General features: G+C 37.5%; 1 protein-coding gene and 1 long non-coding RNA gene across 4 annotated transcripts in view; one reads left to right on the top strand and one right to left on the bottom strand.

Annotated features, from left to right (window-relative positions):
• The window catches only part of LOC144284641 (uncharacterized), a 36024-nt gene that overhangs the window by 1228 nt on the left and 13712 nt on the right, over positions 1 to 21084 (top strand). The window contains exon 2 of the long non-coding RNA XR_013353088.1: positions 9916 to 9990. This is a non-coding gene — a long non-coding RNA (uncharacterized LOC144284641). The remainder of the gene's footprint in view (positions 1 to 9915; positions 9991 to 21084) is intronic.
• The window catches only part of FNTA (farnesyltransferase, CAAX box, subunit alpha), a 28833-nt gene continuing 14164 nt past the window's right edge, over positions 6416 to 21084 (bottom strand). Inside the window, exons 4-9 of one of the 3 annotated variants that reach the window (XM_077849436.1) lie at positions 18298 to 18402; positions 15849 to 15975; positions 13505 to 13653; positions 8544 to 8606; positions 7300 to 7471; positions 6416 to 7039 (exon numbers count right to left, since the gene is read on the bottom strand). In XM_077849436.1, coding sequence (XP_077705562.1) covers positions 6917 to 7039; positions 7300 to 7471; positions 8544 to 8606; positions 13505 to 13653; positions 15849 to 15975; positions 18298 to 18402 — 739 coding nt within the window. In that variant the 3' untranslated portion in view covers positions 6416 to 6916. Of the gene's footprint in view, positions 7040 to 7299; positions 7472 to 7775; positions 8075 to 8543; positions 8607 to 13504; positions 13654 to 15848; positions 15976 to 18297; positions 18403 to 21084 lie in introns of those variants that run through there. The other 2 variants (XM_077849437.1, XM_077849438.1) reach the window with 2 other exon arrangements.

Genomic DNA, 21084 nt, shown 5'->3' with positions numbered 1-21084 from the left:
GAGCACTGATGGGCAGAGACCCTGGAGAAACCCTCTGGTCTGGCTCATAAAGCAGAAAAGGAAACTCCAAAAGCTCAGAGACAGTGGAGAAAATTCTGGGTTTTTTCCCCTTCTCTTCTTACCTTACTCCCTTGCACCCCAGCCTCCAGTCACTCAATCCTGTGTCAGGAGCCATGGCAGAGTCACAAATGGCAAGTAGCCGGTAACCATAGGAGCTCAAACTCTGAAGCAGAGTGCTCTTACTTCCCAATTCAGTGGAGCTCCAACTTCAACAGGGCAGAGACAAACCTCACTGTTTTTTATTTGCTTTTCTGCTGCTGTGGCACAATTGTGAAAGTGGGCAGTTGCTCACCAGAAGTGGAGCATTTAGGGTCAAAGAACCTAAATGAGGAGCCCCAGGGAATTGGAAAGTAAAGGGAAAAGAGTGCAAAGGGAGAGATTCAGGAAAGCAACCCCATAAAATTGTTCATGAACTCTAGGGCTTACCTCTGACCTGCACATCGTAGATCTGGAACACCAAAGATGTTAGCTATGCTAACGGATAGCTTTCTGCCCGGTTCCACACTGGCCACTGGGTGATGCATTCATGAGACAGACCCAAACAGCACTGTCAAAGATTTGAAAACTGAACTGACTTTAGCATATAGCTATAGAAGGAGTGTTGGAATGCATGACCTATACTAACAATTGCAAGTCCTTGTTAAAATAAAAATATTGACTTCCTCCATAGGATTTAAACAAGAATCAGAGTCTCATAACATTCAAAATGCCCAGAAATATAATAGAAAATTACTAGGCATGTGAAGTATCCAAAAATCTCAACTTGCATGGGAAGAGACCATTGGCCAATGATGAGATGATGCAGATGTTGGGATTATCTGAAAAAGACATTAAAACAGTTCTACAAATGTTCAATCATGAACACTCTAGAAACAAAAGTTAAAATAGAAGGTATTAAAAAGACAAAAAAAATAGAAGGTATTGATACCTTCTGTTTTAACTTTTAAACAAATAGAACTTAAGAATTAAACATTTTAGAATTAGGGATCCCTGGGTGGCGCAGCGGTTTGGCGCCTGCCTTTGGCCCAGGGCGCGATCCTGGAGACCCGGGATCGAATCCCACATCGGGCTCCCGGTGCATGGAGCCTGCTTCTCCCTCTGCCTGTGTCTCTGCCTCTCTCTCTCTCTCTGATGACTATCATGAATAAATAAATAAAAAATCTTTAAAAAAAAAAAATTTTAGAATTAAAATATATATATAAGCAAATTGACTATAGATCCAAGGGCAGAATGACAGAGGAGAGTCATTGAACTTGGAGACAGATTAATAGAAATTGTTTAATCTAATAGAGCGAAAAAGATAGGAAAAAAATGGGCAGAAACTCAGGCATCTGTGGGGCAAAAATAAAAGGTCTAACATTCCTGTCATCAGAGTCTCATAGGAAAAGAGAAAGTGTTGAAAAAATGTCTGGAGACATCATGGCTGAGAATGTTCTAAGTCTGGCGAAAAGTTAAAGATTCAAGAGGCTGATTAAATAAGCTGAGCAAGAAAGATAAATCCAAAGTCACTCATGCCCACAAACATCAAAATCAAATTGCTGAAAACTAAAGACAAATTAAAAATACTGAAAGCAGGGATGCCTGTGTGGATCAGTTAGTTGAGCATCCAACTCCTGGTTCGGGTCCAGATCGTGATCTCAGGGTCCTGACATCCAGCCCCCTTCTGGGTCCCAGCTCAGTGAGGAGCCTGCTTCTTCTCCTTCTCTCTCTGCCTTTCCCTCCCTCTTTTCCCTCTGCACCACCCCATTCATGCTTTCTCTCATTTTTTCTCTCTCTCTCTCAAATAAATAAAATCTTTTTTTTTTTAAAGATTTATTTATTTATTTATTCATGATAGTCACACAGAGGGAGACAGAGAGGCAGAGACACAGGCAGAGGGAGAAGCAGGCTCCATGCACCGGGAGCCCGACGTGGGATTCGATCCCAGGTCTCCAGGATCGTGCCCCAGGCCAAAGGCAGGCGCCAAACCGCTGCGCCACCGAGGGATCCCTCAAATAAATAAAATCTTTAAAAAAAATTCTGAAAGCAGCCAGAGAGAAACCTATGGGCAAAGAACTATTTTAATGACAGATTCTCATCGGAAATCATGAAGCCCAGAGGAAGTGGCACATTTTTCAAGTGCTGCCAAGAATTATACACCCAGAATTCTATATTCACTGAAAATGTCCTTTGAGAATAAAGATGAAATAGATTCTCAGATTAAGAAAAAATAATAAAGTCTGCAACCAGAAGACCTACTCTAAAAGAATTGCTTAGAGAAATGGGAAATTTTATACAGAAGGGAAATGATAGCAGAAGGAAACATCAGGAGTGAAAGAAGAGTAAAAGAAATGGTAAATAGCTGGGTAAATATAATAGATGACTCTTTTCTTGAGCTTTTTTTTTTTTTTTTAAGATTTCTTTATTTGAGGGGTACCTGGGTGGCACAGTTGGTTGGGTGTGTGTCTCTTCATTATGGCTCAAGTCATGATTATAGGGTTGTGGGATGGAGCCCCACCTGGGGCTCCCAGCTAGGGGGTGGGGGGTGGGGTCTTCTAGAGATTCTAACTCTCCCTCTGCTTCTGCCCCTCCTCCTGCTTACTCACTCTCTCAAAATAAATAAATATCTTTTAAAAAATACACACAGAGTAGGAGGGAAAGGCAGAGGAACCTTCAAGCAGACACCCCATTGGGTGCAGAGCCCCATGTGGGACTTGATGCACGGCTTGATCTCACTACCCATAAGATCATGATCTGAGCTGAAACCAAGAGTCAGATGCCCCTAATTTTTTTGAGTTCCTTAATATATATTTGGTAGTTGAATGCAAAAAGTATCTGATGAGGTTTTTAACGGAAGAAGGTAAAAAATATAAGACAACTGCAGCATAAACAGTAGAAGGTAAGAAAACCTATACGGTGATAAGGTTCCTAGAGTAACCACTAAAAACAAAATAAAACCAAACAAGTCAATCAATCAATAACAGGAAAATGTCCTAACACTTGGCAATTAAACAATACCCTTCTGAATAATTCATGGGTCAAAGATGCTGTCTCAAGAAGGGAAATCAGAAAATATTTGAGCTGCAGTGATTGAGCATCTGACTTTGGCTCAGGGTGTGATCCTGGAGTCCAGGGATCAAGTTTCCACATTGGGCTCCCTGCAGGGAGCCTGCTTCTCTCTCTGCCTATGTCTCTGTCTCTGTCTCTCTGTCTCTCATGAATAAATAAAACCTTAAAAAAAAAAAAGAAAAAGAAAATATTTGAGCTGATTGAAAAGGGAAATACAAAATATCAAAATTTCTGAGAATAGTTAAAGCAGTTGCTTGAGGAAAATGTATAGTATTAAAGGGTTAGAATATGAAAGAACGGTTTTATATCAATCCTCTTTTTTCCTTAAAAACTAGAGAAATTTGCTAAGAGAATAGATCTTAAAAGTTCTCACCACAAAAAAAGTGAATTATGTGAGGTAATGAATGTGTTGCTAACCTTAAATGTGCAAGTCATCTCGCAGTATATACATATAACATATCATAAAGTTGTATATCTTAAGCTTATGTAATATTACTTATTATCCTGATACTTCTGGGGAAAATATTAGAATAAACCACATCAAGTAGGAAGAAAGAAATAATAAAATATAAGAAAATTCAATGAAATTAAACATTTTCTACTATATATTTTTAATATTTTAATTTTTTTTTTTCTTAAAGTCAGACCCACTGACTTGATGTAATTGCCCATTAATGGGTTAAAACTCAAGTTGGAAAACAGATTTTTATAACATAACTTCCAGAGGGAAACATTCTGGACTCTCTTGCGAATTTCTAAGTTAATATTTAGGATATAACCAATCATAAAATTGAGTTTAAGGCTTATTAAATTTCTTAAAATTCACTTTAATTAATACGTTGATTTCATTAGCAAGCTCTGTAGTATTAAAAGCTGCCAGGCTTACCATGGTAGATTAAAATTTTCACTTGAAAGCTCAAATTTTATCACTGGCAACAAACTTCAGTTGTTTCCTATGACAAACTGAAGTGACAAACTCTTCGTTTATTTTAGAGAAAATCTATGCCAGCCATCCAAGGATGAATAACCAGTTCATCAATTGTTCTTTCAAGTAAAAGTGGTGTTCCATAAAGTGGCCTGTGTGGCCCACATCACAATTGTACAAATGCTTTTCCTCAAGACAACCAAAAAGACATGCTTTTTTTTTTTTTAAAAGATATGCTTTATGCACAAATTCAATCACATAAAGTATTGAAAAGACAGAGTATTGTGAATAAAATACATAATTACTGACTCATCAAAGATATTCTTCAGTGACTATACAGCAATGAAGAATACAACAGCTGCCAAGTACCACTGCCTTGTTTTTGTGTAAGGCACCAGTAGTTTTACCCATCATTGTTTTGCCCCAACAATGCAAACAGCAACACAGTGGCAGTGTTACTAGGCAAGTAGGTTTGAACTCGCAGACCCCTCCACAGATTGCCTGTTAATTAACATGGGTTACATGGGAAGGGAAGCTCATATGCTTTCATGTCCTGCGAAAACTGTGCTGCCAGGTGTATGTGTCCATTGCCCAGTAGATGGTCCTCACCAGGATTAGCAGAGCCTAAAGTCATTATATACTTAAATCCTAGAGCCGCCTCACCTGATTCCATACCCACTAAGCAATCTTTTGATAAATGAATTAATTGCCACTTCAGGCAGAGAATGCTAAGTGATGAGGCTGATGCAACTGTTTGGTCTACTTCAGTTACATTTCTCAATGTATATTATGCTTTTTATTAAACAGTCTTGATGAGCTTTGTTAAGTCAGCAACTTTGAATTCAACCAATTCTGGGACACTGATGAGGTAGTTTCTGAGAGTAAATGCTATCTTGTAACTTGTCTGTACAGTTTTTGTTCCTTAGGACACCTTTTAAATTATCTGCATAAGGGGATCACTGGGTGGCGCAGTGGTTTAGCACCTGCCTTTGGCCCAGGGCACGATCCTGGAGACCCGGGATCGAATCCCACGTTGGGCTCCCGGTGCATGGAGCCTGCTTCTCCCTCTGCCTGTCTCTGCCCCTCTCTCTCTCTCTGTGTGACTATCATAAATTAAAAATAAATAAATAAATAATCTGCATAAGAATACTTCGTATGACAATTTTAAATAGAAAATCAGATTTTTTGAGTCTAAAAACAGCAAAATCCTATAAAATCTGAAAAATATTTCCTAAATTCTTCAGAAGCCTATTCCACCCTATATAGAGCTCTTTAATCATAGTTTGATGCTTTAAACATTGAAAAATTCTTTGCTGATAAAGTGAGATTATATGTAGGTATAGAGAACTAACTTGTTCAACATCTGAACTAACTCCATTTGAGCATGTCTTCCTGGATTTTAGAAAGCTATAAACTGTATTTTCCAGATTCCTTTGCAGTTAGTTTTAGATGTCATTTAGGTTACTTCCAATCCAATGCACTAAAGTGGGTGAGCCTTTAATTTGGAGCTGCATTACGCGAGAAAGGAAGCAGATGTACTCACATGCAATATGGTGGAGGTGGAATGTCCTAGAACTGGTAGCCTCATTCAGCAGTTTCCTGATCCTAGAACAGGCAACAGCAGTTTGATGTCCCAGTTCTGTAGTGTGGTTTTGGGATATATTTCTGAATGATCAGGCAATTATTCTGTGAGTTATCTATATACCTTAATAAATCCTATAGGTCTAAACTATCTTTTAAAAAATTTTATTTAGGGATCCCTGGGTGGCGCAGCGGTTTAGCGCCTGCCTTTGGCCCAGGGCGCGATCCTGGAGACTCAGGATCGAATCCCACGTCAGGCTCCCGGTGCATGGAGCCTGCTTCTCCCTCTGCCTATGTCTCTGCCTCTCTCTCTCTCTCTGTGTGACTATTAAAAAAAAAAAAAAAATTTAAAAAATTTTATTTAAATTCAATTTGCCAACATCTAACATCCAGTGCTCATCTCACCATGTAGGTCTAAACTACCTTGAGTAGACCTTGTTGAAGTCAGGAACTGACCAATTTGCCTTCTAATAACATTTCCTTTAACATGATCATGTTTCTGGGATGCCTGGGTGGCTCAGCGGTTGAGCGTCTGCCTTCAGCACAGGGCATGTTCCTGGAATCCCGGGATCAAGTCCCACATCAGGCTGCCTGGGGGAGCCTGGTTCTCCCTCTGCCTGTGTCTCTGCCTCTCTCTGTCTCTCTCATGAATAAATAAATAAAATTTTTAAAAAAGAGAGAGAGAGATCATGTTTCTGTAGTTTTATGACAATATTTTCTTTCTCAATGGCTTTTTCTAAGCTGAGACAACATCCTTCGTACAAAAATACTATTAAAAAAAAACAAAAACAAACTACTATGTCAAGTTTTAGGATACATCTATAATTTTATTACAAAACCATTCTTTTGGCATTAGTTGGTTACAGTGATAGTAAGATACTGTGAGTGTGGCATAGCAGCTCTAATGTAACAGTTACATTCCCTGCTTCCTGAACCCAAATTTAAGTTACCTTATATCCATTACATACAAGTTATCTGCTTTCATTAATGCTGCAAATCCTGACACATATACTCTTTAGGGAGGAGCTGATGCTAAGGGATTAGAGTAAATGTTGATAATACTACAAAAGTTCCTTCATGGGACTTTCTTTTCCCTCCCCTCAAATTACTTTGCTTTAAAAGAATCAATTACTAGTCTGAATAGCAGCAGCACCCAAAGAGCATCACACTTAGTTCTGTTAAAAAGCAATACCTGTGCAATGCACGTTTTGCACCACAGGCAAAGGGAATGATCGCTTTAAACTCCTGCATTAGAGTCTCTTAAAAAAATAAAAGCATTCCATCGAGTTCTTCCAGATGGTGTTATTGCTGTACATTTGTTGGTGGGTCACTCTCTGTGCTATGTTTGCTTTGAAGGGATCTTCCAATATATCTCCAATATTCCTTTCTTATAGTGTCCTTTTCTTTAGCTAGAATTTCACACAACTGAAAATGAAAAACAAAAATTCTTTAAAGATCATATGTAAATCAATCTCTAGGGCAAATGCTTTTGAGTCAACAGTTAAACTAAGATCATGTTCAAATGAGAGATATCATTATAATTATTTATCATGCTCACTGGTGATGTGTGTTTTATAGACCTGAGCTGAACTCCTGAGTGAACACACTGAAAAGGGCATGAATATAGTGGCACTGGGGAGGCTGAATTCTGAGACACCAAGGAGAGCAGAGTTCTACTGGCTTACCTCTAATGCTTTATTAAGAATGTCCTCCTTGTTGTCACATTGGTTTTCTAGCATGTCTTCATAGATATCCACGAGAAAGGCAATCAGGTAGGGGGAACTGTGACTTGGTTGTAAATCAAGTAACTGACTTAACAGATTGGGGTATCTGGAAAGACCACGATCCTGTAAAATCCTAAAAAAAGATTATTCTCAATTTTGAGAAGGAAGAACAAAAATAATAGATTAAGGAAAGATGACCTCTGTAACATGAACAAAAGGAGACTTTTTTTTTTTAAAGATTTAATTTTTATTTATTCATGAAAGACAGAGAGAGAGATGCAGAGGCACAGAGGGAGAAGCAGGCTCCATGCAGGGAGCCCAACGTGGGACTCAGTCCTGGGTCTCCAGGATGAGGCCCTGGGCTGAAGGTGGCACTAAACCGCTTAGCCACCTGGGCTGCCCAGAGGAGACTTATTTTAAATGAAGTTAAAACTAAATGAATTTTTTAAATTATGTAAGTTTTATTATGGATAATTTTCAGCTGAGTACAATTAGTTAAAAATAATGAAACTTAAAAGTGATCATTTATAACTCAAACTGCAACACACACAATTAAATCAGAAAATAAACCATCATCTTGAAATTACAAAGGAAAAAAACAGGAGAGATTTCTGTTTCTTCTTGAGATGGTTCTTTATAGCTTATAGCTCTCCAGATCTTATAGGATTCATCTCCAAATGTGACTGGGCTCCAAACTTTATGCTTTTTGGGCCTGGTTTCCAGGGAGACCTCTAAGCTAAAAAAGGAGCCTGATTATATCAGTAGCCATTCGAGTGAAACCTTGTCAATTTAAGGAATGAAATTTGTAAAAGGAGATCTCTAGAATTGAAAATAGAAAGGCTGGCTATGCATCTGTGCAATTTAAATAGTTTGTTTTGTCTTTACTATGCTCCTGAGCTAAATAGAAGCTGTGTATATCCCATTCCTTGACATAAACACTATAGGATTCATAAATACAATTCTAATTGTATTACTGTTTAGCCATGGACTATTCTAAAAACTGTGCTGGTATGTGCTTGGGAGGTGAAGAGGATAGAAGGCACTGTTCTTGGGTGTTATCATCTTACACTGGTCTACTTCTCTTAGACCCAGAAAAATGGAAAATTCTTTAGTATCCTTTTGGAACCTAATTAACAGAACATATTCCATGATACATCACATCAATAGGTGGGTTTTATATAAAATAATCCAAAACTATTGCTTACCCTTTCAAATAGTTCCATGCGCTTTCATTATGCGGTACTAGTTTGATCATTTCCAGAGTGTACCTACAAGAAAAAGACCACAAAGAAATATGTATATAAATCTTAAGAGCAGTGCAATAATTAGAAATAGTTTTAATAAGACTGTGGCACAGCTTGGATATGTGCTTTCATCTATCTTAGTGGGCTGTGACTAGGTCTAGGTCCTATCTAATTTAGAGAGAATCCTTCAAGTCTGCAGTTTTTCAATTCATAGTTACATTGTTCCTCCTTCCTGTAAATTTGTAACCAATTCAGGAAAGGATACCTAACTAACACAAAGGCTCAATTTACAACAGGAAAATAAACTGATGTGGGAGATTTCCTTTAATTTAGGCTTTCTCTTTGAAGAAAATGGCAGCTAAAACAAGAGGTTTTACTTTTATTGGTAAAACAATCTTGGCAAAGAGCCTAAGGTCTACTTATGCCCAACAAATCCTGAGTCATTAAAAAAGGAGAACTACATAATCTTAGGAGCTGTAATAATAAATAGCATGGAAATTGTATAGACAAAGAATAAAAATGAGAAATCAACACAAATGTGTACTTTTTATGTTCTAAAACAAGATTACTAATTATGATGTGATAACCAGTCAAAATGGACACTCCCTTTCTCTTCCCTTTAACCAGATTAAGTATAATTTAGATCTAATTACAACAAATTCCAAGGGAATACCAGAATTTAGCTTTACTACAGACTTGCTCAGCTGAGTAAGTCACTGACTAAAGTTCAGTAATCTTGATATTATTGCAGAGCTGTTAGGACAGCATTTTTTTCAGAGTATAGTAGTCCCTCTTTCTCCACAGAGGATAGGTTCCCAAATGCCCAGTAGATGCCTGAAATCACAGAGTATCAAATTCTATATATGTTTTTTCCTATACACATACTTATGATAAAGCTTAATTTATTGGCACACTAAGAGATTAAGAATAAAATAGAACAATTATAATATAGTCACTGTAATAAAAGTTATATGTAGTCTCTCTCAAAATACCTTTTTTTAAAAAAAGATTTTATTTGAGAGAGAGAGAGAAAGAGAGTGCAAGCAGGGAGAGTGGGAGAGGAAGAAGCAGGCTCCCTGCTGAGAAGGGAGCCCAACAACATGGGGCTTGATCCCAGCAATCTGGGATTATGACCTGATGAGCTGGAAAGCAGATGTTTAACTGCTTGAGCCACCCAGGCACCCCTCAAAATATCTTACGAGACTGTAACTCATCCTTCTTGTAATGATTTAAGATAATGAAATGCCTAAATAATAAGATGAAATGAGGTGAATGACAGGCATTGTGATGTAGCCTTAAGTTATACTACCTAATAATGTCTCACCATACACAGGGTCATCAGAGGATCACATGTTTCTGGACCACATTTGACTGTGAGTAACTGAAACCTCAGAAAGCAAAGCTGCAGGTAAGGGGGGACTACTATAATGATAAACTCATTCAGCATTATGAAAAGGTTTTTTCTGACTATTTTTACATGATCTAATGTTTCCAGTTATTTTTTCAAACCATGTCCCTGCATGTCTTTATTAATCATTGTAGAAGACTTTTTTTTTTTTAAGATTTTATTTATTCATGAGAGACAGGGAGAGAGGCAGAGACACAGGCAGAGATAGAAGCAGGCTCCATGAAGGGACGATGTGGGACTCAATCCCAGGACCCCGGGATCACACCCCGAGCTGAAGGCAGATGTTCAACAGCTGACCCAGCCAGCCATCCCTGTAGAGATTCTTAATCTCATTTTGGCAATACCTAAAGAATTTTATCCACATACATATGCACTAAGGCATGATCTATCTTAATGGTTAAAATATACACTTTGAGGTCAGAGTGCCTAGCTTGTTTTGGTTTTGTTTTTCTAAGTTGTCTCTACACTCAACATGGGGCTTGAAGTCACAACCCTATCGGCTCACGACGCCAAGATCAAGAGTTGCATGCTCTATAAACTGAGCCCTCCAGGTGCTCCAGACTGCTTAGCTTCTAATCTTAGTCCTATCAATTATTATCTCTGTGCTCTTAGGTGCATTATAGAATGGTACTGAACCTCAAATTCTTCATCTGATATCTTACAGTGTTGTTATAAAAATTAAATAAGAATTCCTGGCATGTAGTAAATGCTTAATAAGTGGTAATGGGTGGGGCACCTGGGTGGCTCAGTTGGTTGAGCATCCAACTCTTGATGTCAGCTCAGGTCATGATCTCAAGGTCGTGGAATTGAGCCCTGTGTTGGTTTCCACAATCAGTGCAGAATCTGCTATAGATTCTCTCCCTCTCTCTCTAAATAAAATCTTTTAAAAATAAATAAATGGTAACTATTATTAACAGTACCAGTAGTACTCATGGAAATATGGCTCTGATATATTAAATGAAAAAAATAAAACAATGTGCATAATACCACTGCCTAGGTTGCTGTGCATACCTGTTCGCAAACGTACTTAATAAGGTTTGGAAGGACCCACACTAATGTAGCTCATTCTAAAGAATGGGGTATGGGAAGAGAGAGAGAGTAAGAGATTTTGATGTTTAAATTTATGCAATTCAGTACAATTTCCCCCTACAACTAGACTGCATTACTTTTATAATAAAAGGAAAAAGAATCAGGTATATCCATATTCTTTAGAGTTAAAAAATTTAGTTGAATTCTAGTTAACTACAGCTACTCTTTGTATTTTAAATATTTTATTTATTTATTCATGAGAGACACATAGAGAGAGGGGCAGAGACATAAGCAGAGGGAGAAGTAGGCTCCCTCCTGGGAGCCCAATGTGGGACTCAATCCCAGGATCTCAGGATCATGACTGGAACCAAAGGTAGAGACTCAACTGCTGAGCCACCAGGCGTCACGCTCTTTGCATTTTAAATTTTCTTTTTTTTTTTTTTTTGCCTATCTTAGTGGTACTGACAAACCTTAATTATGGAAAACTCTTAGACTTTTTTAAAACAATTTTTAAAATATTTTATTTTTAAGTAATCTCTACAGTGAATATGGGGTTCGAAGTCATGACACCCAGACCAAGAGAGTCTCATGTCCCACTAACTGAGCCAGCAGGCACCCCTGTAAAACTCTTAGATTCCTATTTCTGCTTCTATTTAGTAACAGAAAACCAGTGATTTTGCCTTTGAAGGCTATGAGAAGTTTCCATGTTTCACTCTTCATACTCAACGTTGAAGTATCTTGTTAAACCTAACCTAATGAAGTATGCTATAGTAAATAAAGAATATGTGGTATTTGAAATCCCTAATTATTAGTGGGTTAATTCAAGGAATAACCTGAAGCATTCTATCTTTTGGCAAGAAAGCTATTGAATTCTTTTAAGGATGACACTTTACTTCCTTCAGAATATTTTTGTTCTAATCCTCATGACACAATACCAATCCTAAATGAAAAAAAAAAGTAATTTATAGAGGGCTGGATAATGAGTCTGAATTTTCCCCACTAAAGCCCCAGTATTTAGGTTTAATAATAATAAAATTGGGCAGCCCAGGTGGTTCAGCGGTTTAGCGCAGCCTTCAGCCCAGGGCGTGATCCTGGAGACCCAGGATCAAGTCCCAGGTCCAGCTCCCTGCATGGAGCCTGCTTCTCCCTCTGCCTATGTCTCTGTGCCGTGTTTCTCATGAATAAATAAATATATTTTTAAAAAAGAATAAAATAATTTCAGTAAGTTCACAGTTATCCCTCAGATCAATACTATTCAACAGAACTTGCTAGGATGATGAAAATGTTATCTGTGCTGCCCAATATAGTAGTCATTAGCCACACGTGGGTACTGAACCCCTGAGAAGTGATTCATACAACTGAGGAATGGAATTATGTGATTTTAATTAATTTGAATTTAAGTAGCCATATGTGGCTAGTGACTATCATATTAGTGCAACTTTGAAGAGCAGAGCAGTAAAAAGAAAGCATGAAACATGCTTGAGGGGTATTTGGCTGCTTCTGAAAGAAGCATGGAGCAGAAAGTTAATGTAGGACCCTGGATTATGACCTTTCTTCCTTTTTAATGTAAATCACCAGAACCCTATATAGAACAGATTAAAAGATAAGCTAGCTGGCCTGACCTAAGCAGAAGTAATAAAAAGGGTGATGAAGGCAGACAGTTGTAAAAATCAGCTATTCCCAGGAGCTGTAATATTTATTTTTAACTTTTTAAAAGTTCTAGGCCCAATGTGGGGCTTAAAACTCACAACCCTGAGATTAAGAGTTGCATGCTCTACTGAGTCAGCCAGGTGCCCCTTGTTTTACTTTTGTAATTCAAATTATGACTGTGTTGTCATCAGTCTATAAAAACAATAAATATGCTCAAATATAAGACAGAAAAAACAAAGTCAGAAAAGAAGTGGCTATTAATGTGTATAGATATTAATATTCATTCTAATTCAAAGAATTCTAGCGCTTATAACAGCTTTTTGTATGTTAAAGCAGTAGTTTTCAAATAGGGATGGTTTTACCCCACAGGGGACATTTGGCAATGTATAGGGACATTTTTGTTTGTCATAACTTGAGGGGAGGGGATTCCTGCTGTTACATCCTGACAGGACGTAAAGGCCAGGAATGCTGCTAAACATTCTACATACAGTGTACAGGACATCCCCCCACCAAACCCTGCACAGAAGAACATGGCACCTGGGGGCTATTATCTAAAGGGCAGCAGAATTTAGTGCGATAGTTTTAAAATAAAGCTGATTTCTTTTCAATCTGTGGTAACAACAATATTTCAAGAAACTTAAGACATTACAATGTAGAGGTATATTATAGTATCTATAAATTGGCGTTAGAGATTTCATCTAAGCATTCTATCCTCTTAGTTCAAGGAGGGCAGGATCAGGGCCAGTCTTTATCTTTGTTGGGTCCCCAATGCCTTAGACATAATAGGCACACAAATATTCATTTAATGAGTGAACAAGTGAAGGAGATTACTAACTGGACTTCTCTCTCCAATATAGCACGATCATTGTAGCCAGTGGTGTTAGAAATTACGAAGTATCTTTGGTTCCATACAGAGTTATTTCTCACATCCTCTTTAAGAAGTTGGTCTACATACTGCAGCTCATTATCCCAAAGTTTAAATTCCTAAGAGAAAATAAAAAATACCCAATTAGAAATGTCACATTTTTTTTTTAATATTTTATTTTTAGATAAACTCTATACTCAACGTGGGATTCGAACTCATAACCCCAAGAAAGAGTCACACATGCTCCTCTGAGTCAGCCAGGTGCCCCTAGAAATGTCCCATTTTAATAAAAAATATAAATAAATAAAATTTCAGCTAAGCTAGCCAGAACTGAAGATGTAGAACTTATCACATATTTGGAGGAAAGTGACAATTGCAGGTCAAGGAAATGAAGGGGAAAAGAAGTCATCAAAGACAAAGGGATGGTCACAAAGAAGGAAAAAAATAAGGAAGAGTGAGCAAAGTGGCCTATGATTCAGTACCATCTTCTTTTTTTTTTTTTTTTTAAAGATTTTATTTATTTATTCATGAGAAACACACAGAGACAGAGACAGAGACACAGGCAGAGGGAGAAGCAGGCTCCATGCAGGGAGCCCAACACGGGACTCAATTCTGGGACTCCAGGATCATGCCCTGGGCCGAAGGCAGGTGTTAAACCACTGAGCCACCCAGGGATCCTCCTCAGTGTCATCTTCTTATGAACAATTTATATACCAAGAGGCATGTTTATACTATTTAAACAGACCGAAGAATTACTCTAAAAGACTAAATCACAGGCTTATGTAACTAAATGCTTATGCATTATTTAAGGTGAAAATTTAGAGGGGGAAAAAAAATTAAACTCAGAAAATGATTAATTATAGTATAGTAATTCAGTGGATTTGATAGGAATACATAATATTAAGTAAAAAGGAAGTATTAAGAATGCATATATATGATAAAGTGACATTAAAATACATGTGGAGAAATATAAACAGCTTGATTTAAATACAAATTTTTACATTATAAGGTTATTTTAATTTAAAAACTATGGGAAAGGGCAGCCTGGGTGGCTCAGTGGTTTAGTGCCGCCTTCAGCCCAGGGCCTGATCCTGGAGACCCGGGATCGAGTCCCACATCGGGCTCCCTGCATGGAGCCTGCTTCTCCCTTTGCCTGTGTCTGCCTCTCTCTCTCTGTGTCTTTCATGAATAAATAAATAAAATCTTTAAAAAATATATTGTTTTAAATCTCTTTATTATTCAACTTTAATGAAACAGCTTATTAAGCAAACAAAGGCTACACAAGATATGCAAAACTGCCTTTTAGAGAATGGGAGAGATGTTTATATACTGATTTGATCTCTTCATTTGATCCCTTACATAAATATGAAAATAAATATATGGGCAGCCCGGGTGGCTCAGTGGTTTAGTGCCGCATTCAGCCCAGGGCCTGATCCTGGAGACCTGGGATCGAGTCTCACATCAGGCTCCCTGCCTGGAGCCGGCTTCTTCCTCTGCCTGTGTCTCTGCCTTTTTCTCTGTGTCTCTCATGAATAAATAAATAAAATCTTAAAAAAAAAAAAAAAAAAACGTTTAAAAAAATATATATATATAAATAAATAAGAATTTCATGAAAAACAAAAATACCAAGTATCTTTAGAAAATGTATGCCTTTAATGAAATCCAGAAAAGTTTAAATTTTTAAGTAAGAAAAAAATTTGTGAACTACTCTTGATATAAAGAATAGTATACAAAGTAGCAATCACTGGAAAAAATTCATAGGAAACAACACTAGAATTGTTTGCTGGAATACATAAAATGCCCAGAGTGGGAGTTACAACTATTCTCTTCTATTCAGGGTTTAGCCTAAAATTTTAGCAAGTGGGCAGAAATAAAATTATGACTGTAAAATTGTATTCCAAAGCTTATGTATGCAAAAACCCCAATAGGTACCATGCCCTTGTTAATTAAAATAACAGCTGTATTAACAGATTACAACTACCTTTCCTATTCAATTTGCTAGTAAATAGAAGATGTGATACAAATTCAATCTAAGAAATACAAGTTAAAAAAACAAACAAAAAAAGAAATACAAAAGTTGCTATTATTCTTTAATTACTTACAATACTTACAATGAGAGATTCTAAGATTAATCAACATGAAGGATGTCAGGTCTTAAATAAGTGTCTTAATATTTCTTAGTCATTATATATTGTTTGTAACGATCTATATGTATATTTCAGTTCAGGAGTATACTTATAATTCAACAGTAATTTTAATTATTTAATCCAGTTAAAACATAATCTGAAAAATATTGTAACAAGAAAGGCAATACCTGGATAACCCATTGTCGATGTTGCCAGGCATGATAATTCTTTGCATCCTGATTAAGAATATCAGCAATAAACTCAAGCTCCTGAGATGGATCTTTTAGCCATTCCACTAATACTCGCCTATGATGCCTAAAGCAGGGAGAAGAAAGAACTTTTGTGTTAATGCGTCCAAGAACTGAAGTATCAACTGCGTGTGTTGTACTCTGCGATGTGGAGGAAAACTCAAAAAACAGAAATTCACCACTAATTCTCTCCATACTGGAGAGAAAAGGTACAAAGGAGAAACATTAGGAGGGAAAAATTCCAGAACGCTAAGTAAGAACAGTTGAGAAACATAAAACAGTGATTTGTGTATAAAATGAAATTAGATACTTAGTTTTAAGGAAGATTAATTTCAAGCTAAATCTGAAGTAATCTTTTGACAACCACAAAATCCTGTCAAAGAATTCTGAAACATTCCCAGATGGCATAATGAGACTATAGGAAATGTGATACTACTTAATCAAGTATAAAAGCTCCTCTGATTATAAATAAGCTTTCAGTTTTTAAGTCCACAGCATCACCATACAAGCAACTGCTCATTCCACCAACTCATGGGCAAATCTGAATTCACTTCTACTTTGGCAAGTAGCTATGACAAGTTATAAGTTTATCAAGCCCCACATTGGGTGTAGAGCTTACTAAATAAATAAATAGGTAAATGGTGTGATATGTGAGTTATATCTCAGTAAGACTTTAAAAAAATTCAAAAAAATTTCATTAGTATTCAATATATTAAAATTGAGTAGGAGTGATGGGAAAAGGGGAAAGATTTCATGTTTAATGAATGACATATTCTACATGCACAGAAAACTTAAAAATTCATCTTATACAATATTAAGATGGCAAGAGGGCAGCCTGGGTGGCTCAGTGGTTTAGCGCCGCCTTTGGCACAGGGCGTGATCCTGGAGACCCAGGATCGAGTTCCACGTCGGGCTCCCTGTGTGGAGCCTGCTTCTCCCTCTGCCTGTGTCTCTGCCTCTCTCTCTCTCTCTGTGTGTCCCTCATGAATAAATAAAATTAAAAAAACAAAAAAAAAAAAAAGACAGCAAGATACTACCAAGAGGAAGATCCTAGAGGAAAAGTCTTCTGAATTTATTTCAGAAATCTTCCAAGTTAATGAACATTAGTAATAATTTATTTTTCTAGGTTCCTGGTAAACTCTGTAATTTAGGAAAAACTCAGGATCAGGTCCTTCGGCATGTCAGGTTGACCTTCACCAGTACCACCACCTCTTCCTCCACATCCAAAATAACAGCAACTACAGCGGCTTCCATTCAAGGAGTGCTCACTATATGCTGGTACCATTCAAACTCTATTTCTTTCCTATTTGTTCTCTGTCCTCTTGCTCCATAACGCCTCCTTTTTCCCCACTGTGTTCTTTTCCCCTCACCCATAATAATCCCTATGGTTTTGTCTATAGTAATTTAAGGCTTAGTTTCTAGAACAAATACCTCTGTAAAACACTCTACACCATTGCAGTTTTCACACTGCACTGTAAAATAACTGGCTTTATTATCTGCTTTTCCTGTTGGGACTGTGTAGCTCATCTTTGTCTCCCTAGCATCAATAAAAAAAAGTTTGAATAAACGAATGAAAGATCAAATACCAGAAAACCACTTTTTATAACATACTGGATAGAAAACATTTAAAAAAAAAAAAAAAGAAAGAAAACATTTTTCAGATTCTTTACTCAAAAATCTTCCACCAGTATTATATGCTAATGTCAAAATTTTAAATAACAATAGCAGCACACATATTTGAGTGTTAACTAGAAGTTAGGCACCACTTGAAGCACTAAACATAAAATTATCTCATTTAGGAGTGCCTGGGTGGCTCAGTTGGTTAAGTGTTTGACTCTTGATTTCGGCTCAGGTCATGATCTCAGGGTCATGAAATCCAGGGGCTCCTTGCTGGGTGGGTGTGAAGGCTGCTTAAGAGTCTCTGTCTCCAAAAAGAAAAAAAAAAAAAAAAGAGTCTCTGTCTCTCTCTTTCTACCTCTGGACCCACCTCTCTCTCTCTCTCTCTCTCTCTCTCTCGCTCGCTCTCTTAAAAGAAAATCTCATTTAATCCTCATAACAGGGCAGCCTGGTGGCTCAGCGGTGTAGCGCCGCCTTCAGCCCAGGGCCTGGGATCGAGTCCCACGTCGGGCTCCCTACATGGAGCCTGCTTCTGTCTCTGCCTGTGTCTCTGCCTGTGTCTCTGCCTCTCTCTCTCTCTGTGTGTCTCTCATTAATAAATACATTCTTTAAAAAAAAAAAAATCCTCATAACAATCCTATGAGACAGGTAACATTAACTCCAATACAAAGTGCTAAAATTATAAAGAAACAAACAATTCCCTATAATCTCATCACCCAATGGGCAGGTAATATTTGCATAGTGACATATTTCCTTTCTATTTTCATCTTACCAAACTTGATAGTTTTTAGGCTGTTCCTCAATTATCGCAGTGATGTAGTTCATTTCTTCATGCAGATCCTTTTGAAGTGACTTTAAGAGAACTCTCCGAAAATGCCTATAGCAAGCATCAAGCATTTTCTCATTAATCCATATAAACTGCCTACCACAATATTTGATAAAACTAAAACAGACACACTTCTTTTGTTGGTAGGTATTCTATATAACCAATAATTTAGTAATGTAACTGTGTATGGTTGTCCAAATTCATACAACTATCTTGTGATTGGAAGAATCAAGCAATTTGAAGTAAAAATAGTGAAATGCAACAAATGTTGAGAGAGGAGAAAAAGACAAACAACTAATGATTATTTTCAGGTAACACTCTGATTACCAGTGTTCTATTATAGGAGAATCAAACACCTCTCTTTCCTTATAATATTTCCCTATATGGTACAGCTTGTTTAGATTTAATATTCATATAATAAATTAATTCCATTACAAACATTATCAAATATTTTAATTTTAGAGCCACCACAAATACGCTATTTATAAATGAAACAAGTTTCTCTTAATGTCTTCATAGGTAGAATCAAATCATTAAAAAACTTTTTCTCTAAAAACATGATTATTAGTTCTGGTCTATTTTTACTTCAAAATTTCCAACTCAATGTATAACAAAAGAAAAACAGCTGCTTTAAAAGTTATCTTTTAAAATGAAATGCTAACTAGGACAGATAACAGTATTTTTCTATTTTATTAGTTTAAGGAAAATTAGATTTCATAAAGCATGGACATAAGCAGCTTGGTTTAGATGAGTAATGTTATCAGGTATAACTAACTGCCTTTAAAAAACTAGCACATAAACTTAGGAAATTTTAAAATGCATCCTAAGTTACTTTGTGTTACGTACAGTCAGGAATCTCTTAAAAGATAAGAAAGTGCTTATCAGACATATAAGATAATAGAATACCATACTAAGAATTCCAGTAAAACACGGTAGATTAATTGGATGAGTTTATCCTGACACCCTAATAAAACCCCACAAAAATGATAGTAAAGAAATGAAGAACAGTATAAGTGCACAAAGACAAAGAGAATTAGGGGGTAATAAGTCAAGGGATACCACAGCAACTAGAAGAGGTTAACAAAATTATGGAAAATGGTAAGTTGACAGACAAGTTTTAATGGACTTTGAAAAACAAAGTGCTAAAAACCTGTCAACAGGAAAGAAAGGTTCAGAAATCAGGTGTTAGGTATCCCCAAAATTGGGCATCAAAGATGGGGTTAAAAACAGTGTAAAATCTACAAGAGCCCTTAGCAGCCAAGATCCCTCCCCTAACTTAATCAGAGAGGTGATGGAATCTACTAGTCTGGTGTGAGGTAACAGAAAAAATATATATAGGTCTCTGCACCTGATTCCTGGCACTCCTGAAACACTCAGGAATTCCTAAGTGAGAAGAGCACTAAAAGCGGGGCACCTGGGTGGCTCAGTGGTTAAGCCTGCCAAGTCTGCCTTTGGCTCAGGTCATGATCCTGGGGTCCTGAGATCCAGCCCACATCGGGCTCCTGCTTAGCGTGGAGTCTGCTTCTCTCTTTCCCTCTACCCCTTATCCTACTCATGTTTGTACGTGCTCTCCCAAATGAATAAAATCTCAAAAAAAAAAAAAATGAGCACAAAATTATTCTATTGAGGCTACTCTGGGTGGCTGCTTAGATGGCTCCTAGTCACCACTAAGACCAAACCTTATCAGAAGCTTGGAATTACCAGTCCCACCTCCCACTGTCTGGACAGGGGAGAGAGACTAGAAACAGTTAATAATTGATCATGCTTACTTAAGGGACCCTCCAGAGAACCCCAATACAAGGGGGTTTGGAGTTTCTAGGTAGGTGAACCTATCCATGTTCTAGGAGAGAACATACCCTCCTCAATGACAAAAGATCCTGAACTTGGGACCCTCTCATCAGGCCTTGCCCTATACATGTCTTCATCTGTATCCTTTTATCACATCCTTTAATAACTGGTAAACATAAGCAATGGTTTTCCTGAGTTCTGTGAGCCACTCCAGCAAATTAACTGAACCCTAGGAAAGGGTCATGGGGCTGACTTATAGCCCACTAGTTAGAAGCTTAGGTGACAACTGGATTTGCAATTAGCATCTGAGATGGGGGCAGTTTTACAAGACTGAGCCCTTAACCAGTGCAGTCTGATATTATCTCAATGTCAGGTAGTTAGACAATGTCTGGTGGACAATGTCAGAACTGAGTTAAATTGTAGGACACACAGCTGGTATGAGAGAGAACTGCCTGGTAGGAGAAACACCAGAGCCATTTGATGACCAGGAATGTCAGAAGTGAAGCATTTTGTGTGAAAGTAAAGGAGACACACAGGAGGATAACTGTGGTTCTTTCTAAAAACCTGGCAAGACACAGCTGGCTTTACTCTCTGGAAAAATCTGAAGCAGAAAGGAGTATCAGACACAGAGGAATACAGGGTGAGGAAAAGGACTGGAAACTGGGAAATTTAAAACATTAATATACTAAAAACAGCTGAGAACCCCCACCCCTAACCAATCTCCCCCCCTGCCTGACCCCAACAACTATGGCAGCCAAACATATACTCCTCAGGCAATAATCAGATGACTCTTCTTTGGAGGAACAAACTAGCCACAAGAAGAGATCTGGAATTGCTGACATGTGAAGATTTTGCACAAACAGCCACATCTCCAGAACTCACTAACCTCACAGTGAAGCTCGCCAGTTGACAAGTCCTGCCACATACAGAGCTTCCAATCAGGAT

This window comes from Canis aureus, chromosome 15, assembly GCF_053574225.1.
Source record: "Canis aureus isolate CA01 chromosome 15, VMU_Caureus_v.1.0, whole genome shotgun sequence".
Lineage (NCBI taxonomy): Eukaryota > Metazoa > Chordata > Mammalia > Carnivora > Canidae > Canis > Canis aureus.
The sequence above is the reverse complement of the archived record's forward strand: the minus strand, read 5'-3'. Positions and strand labels throughout refer to the sequence as shown.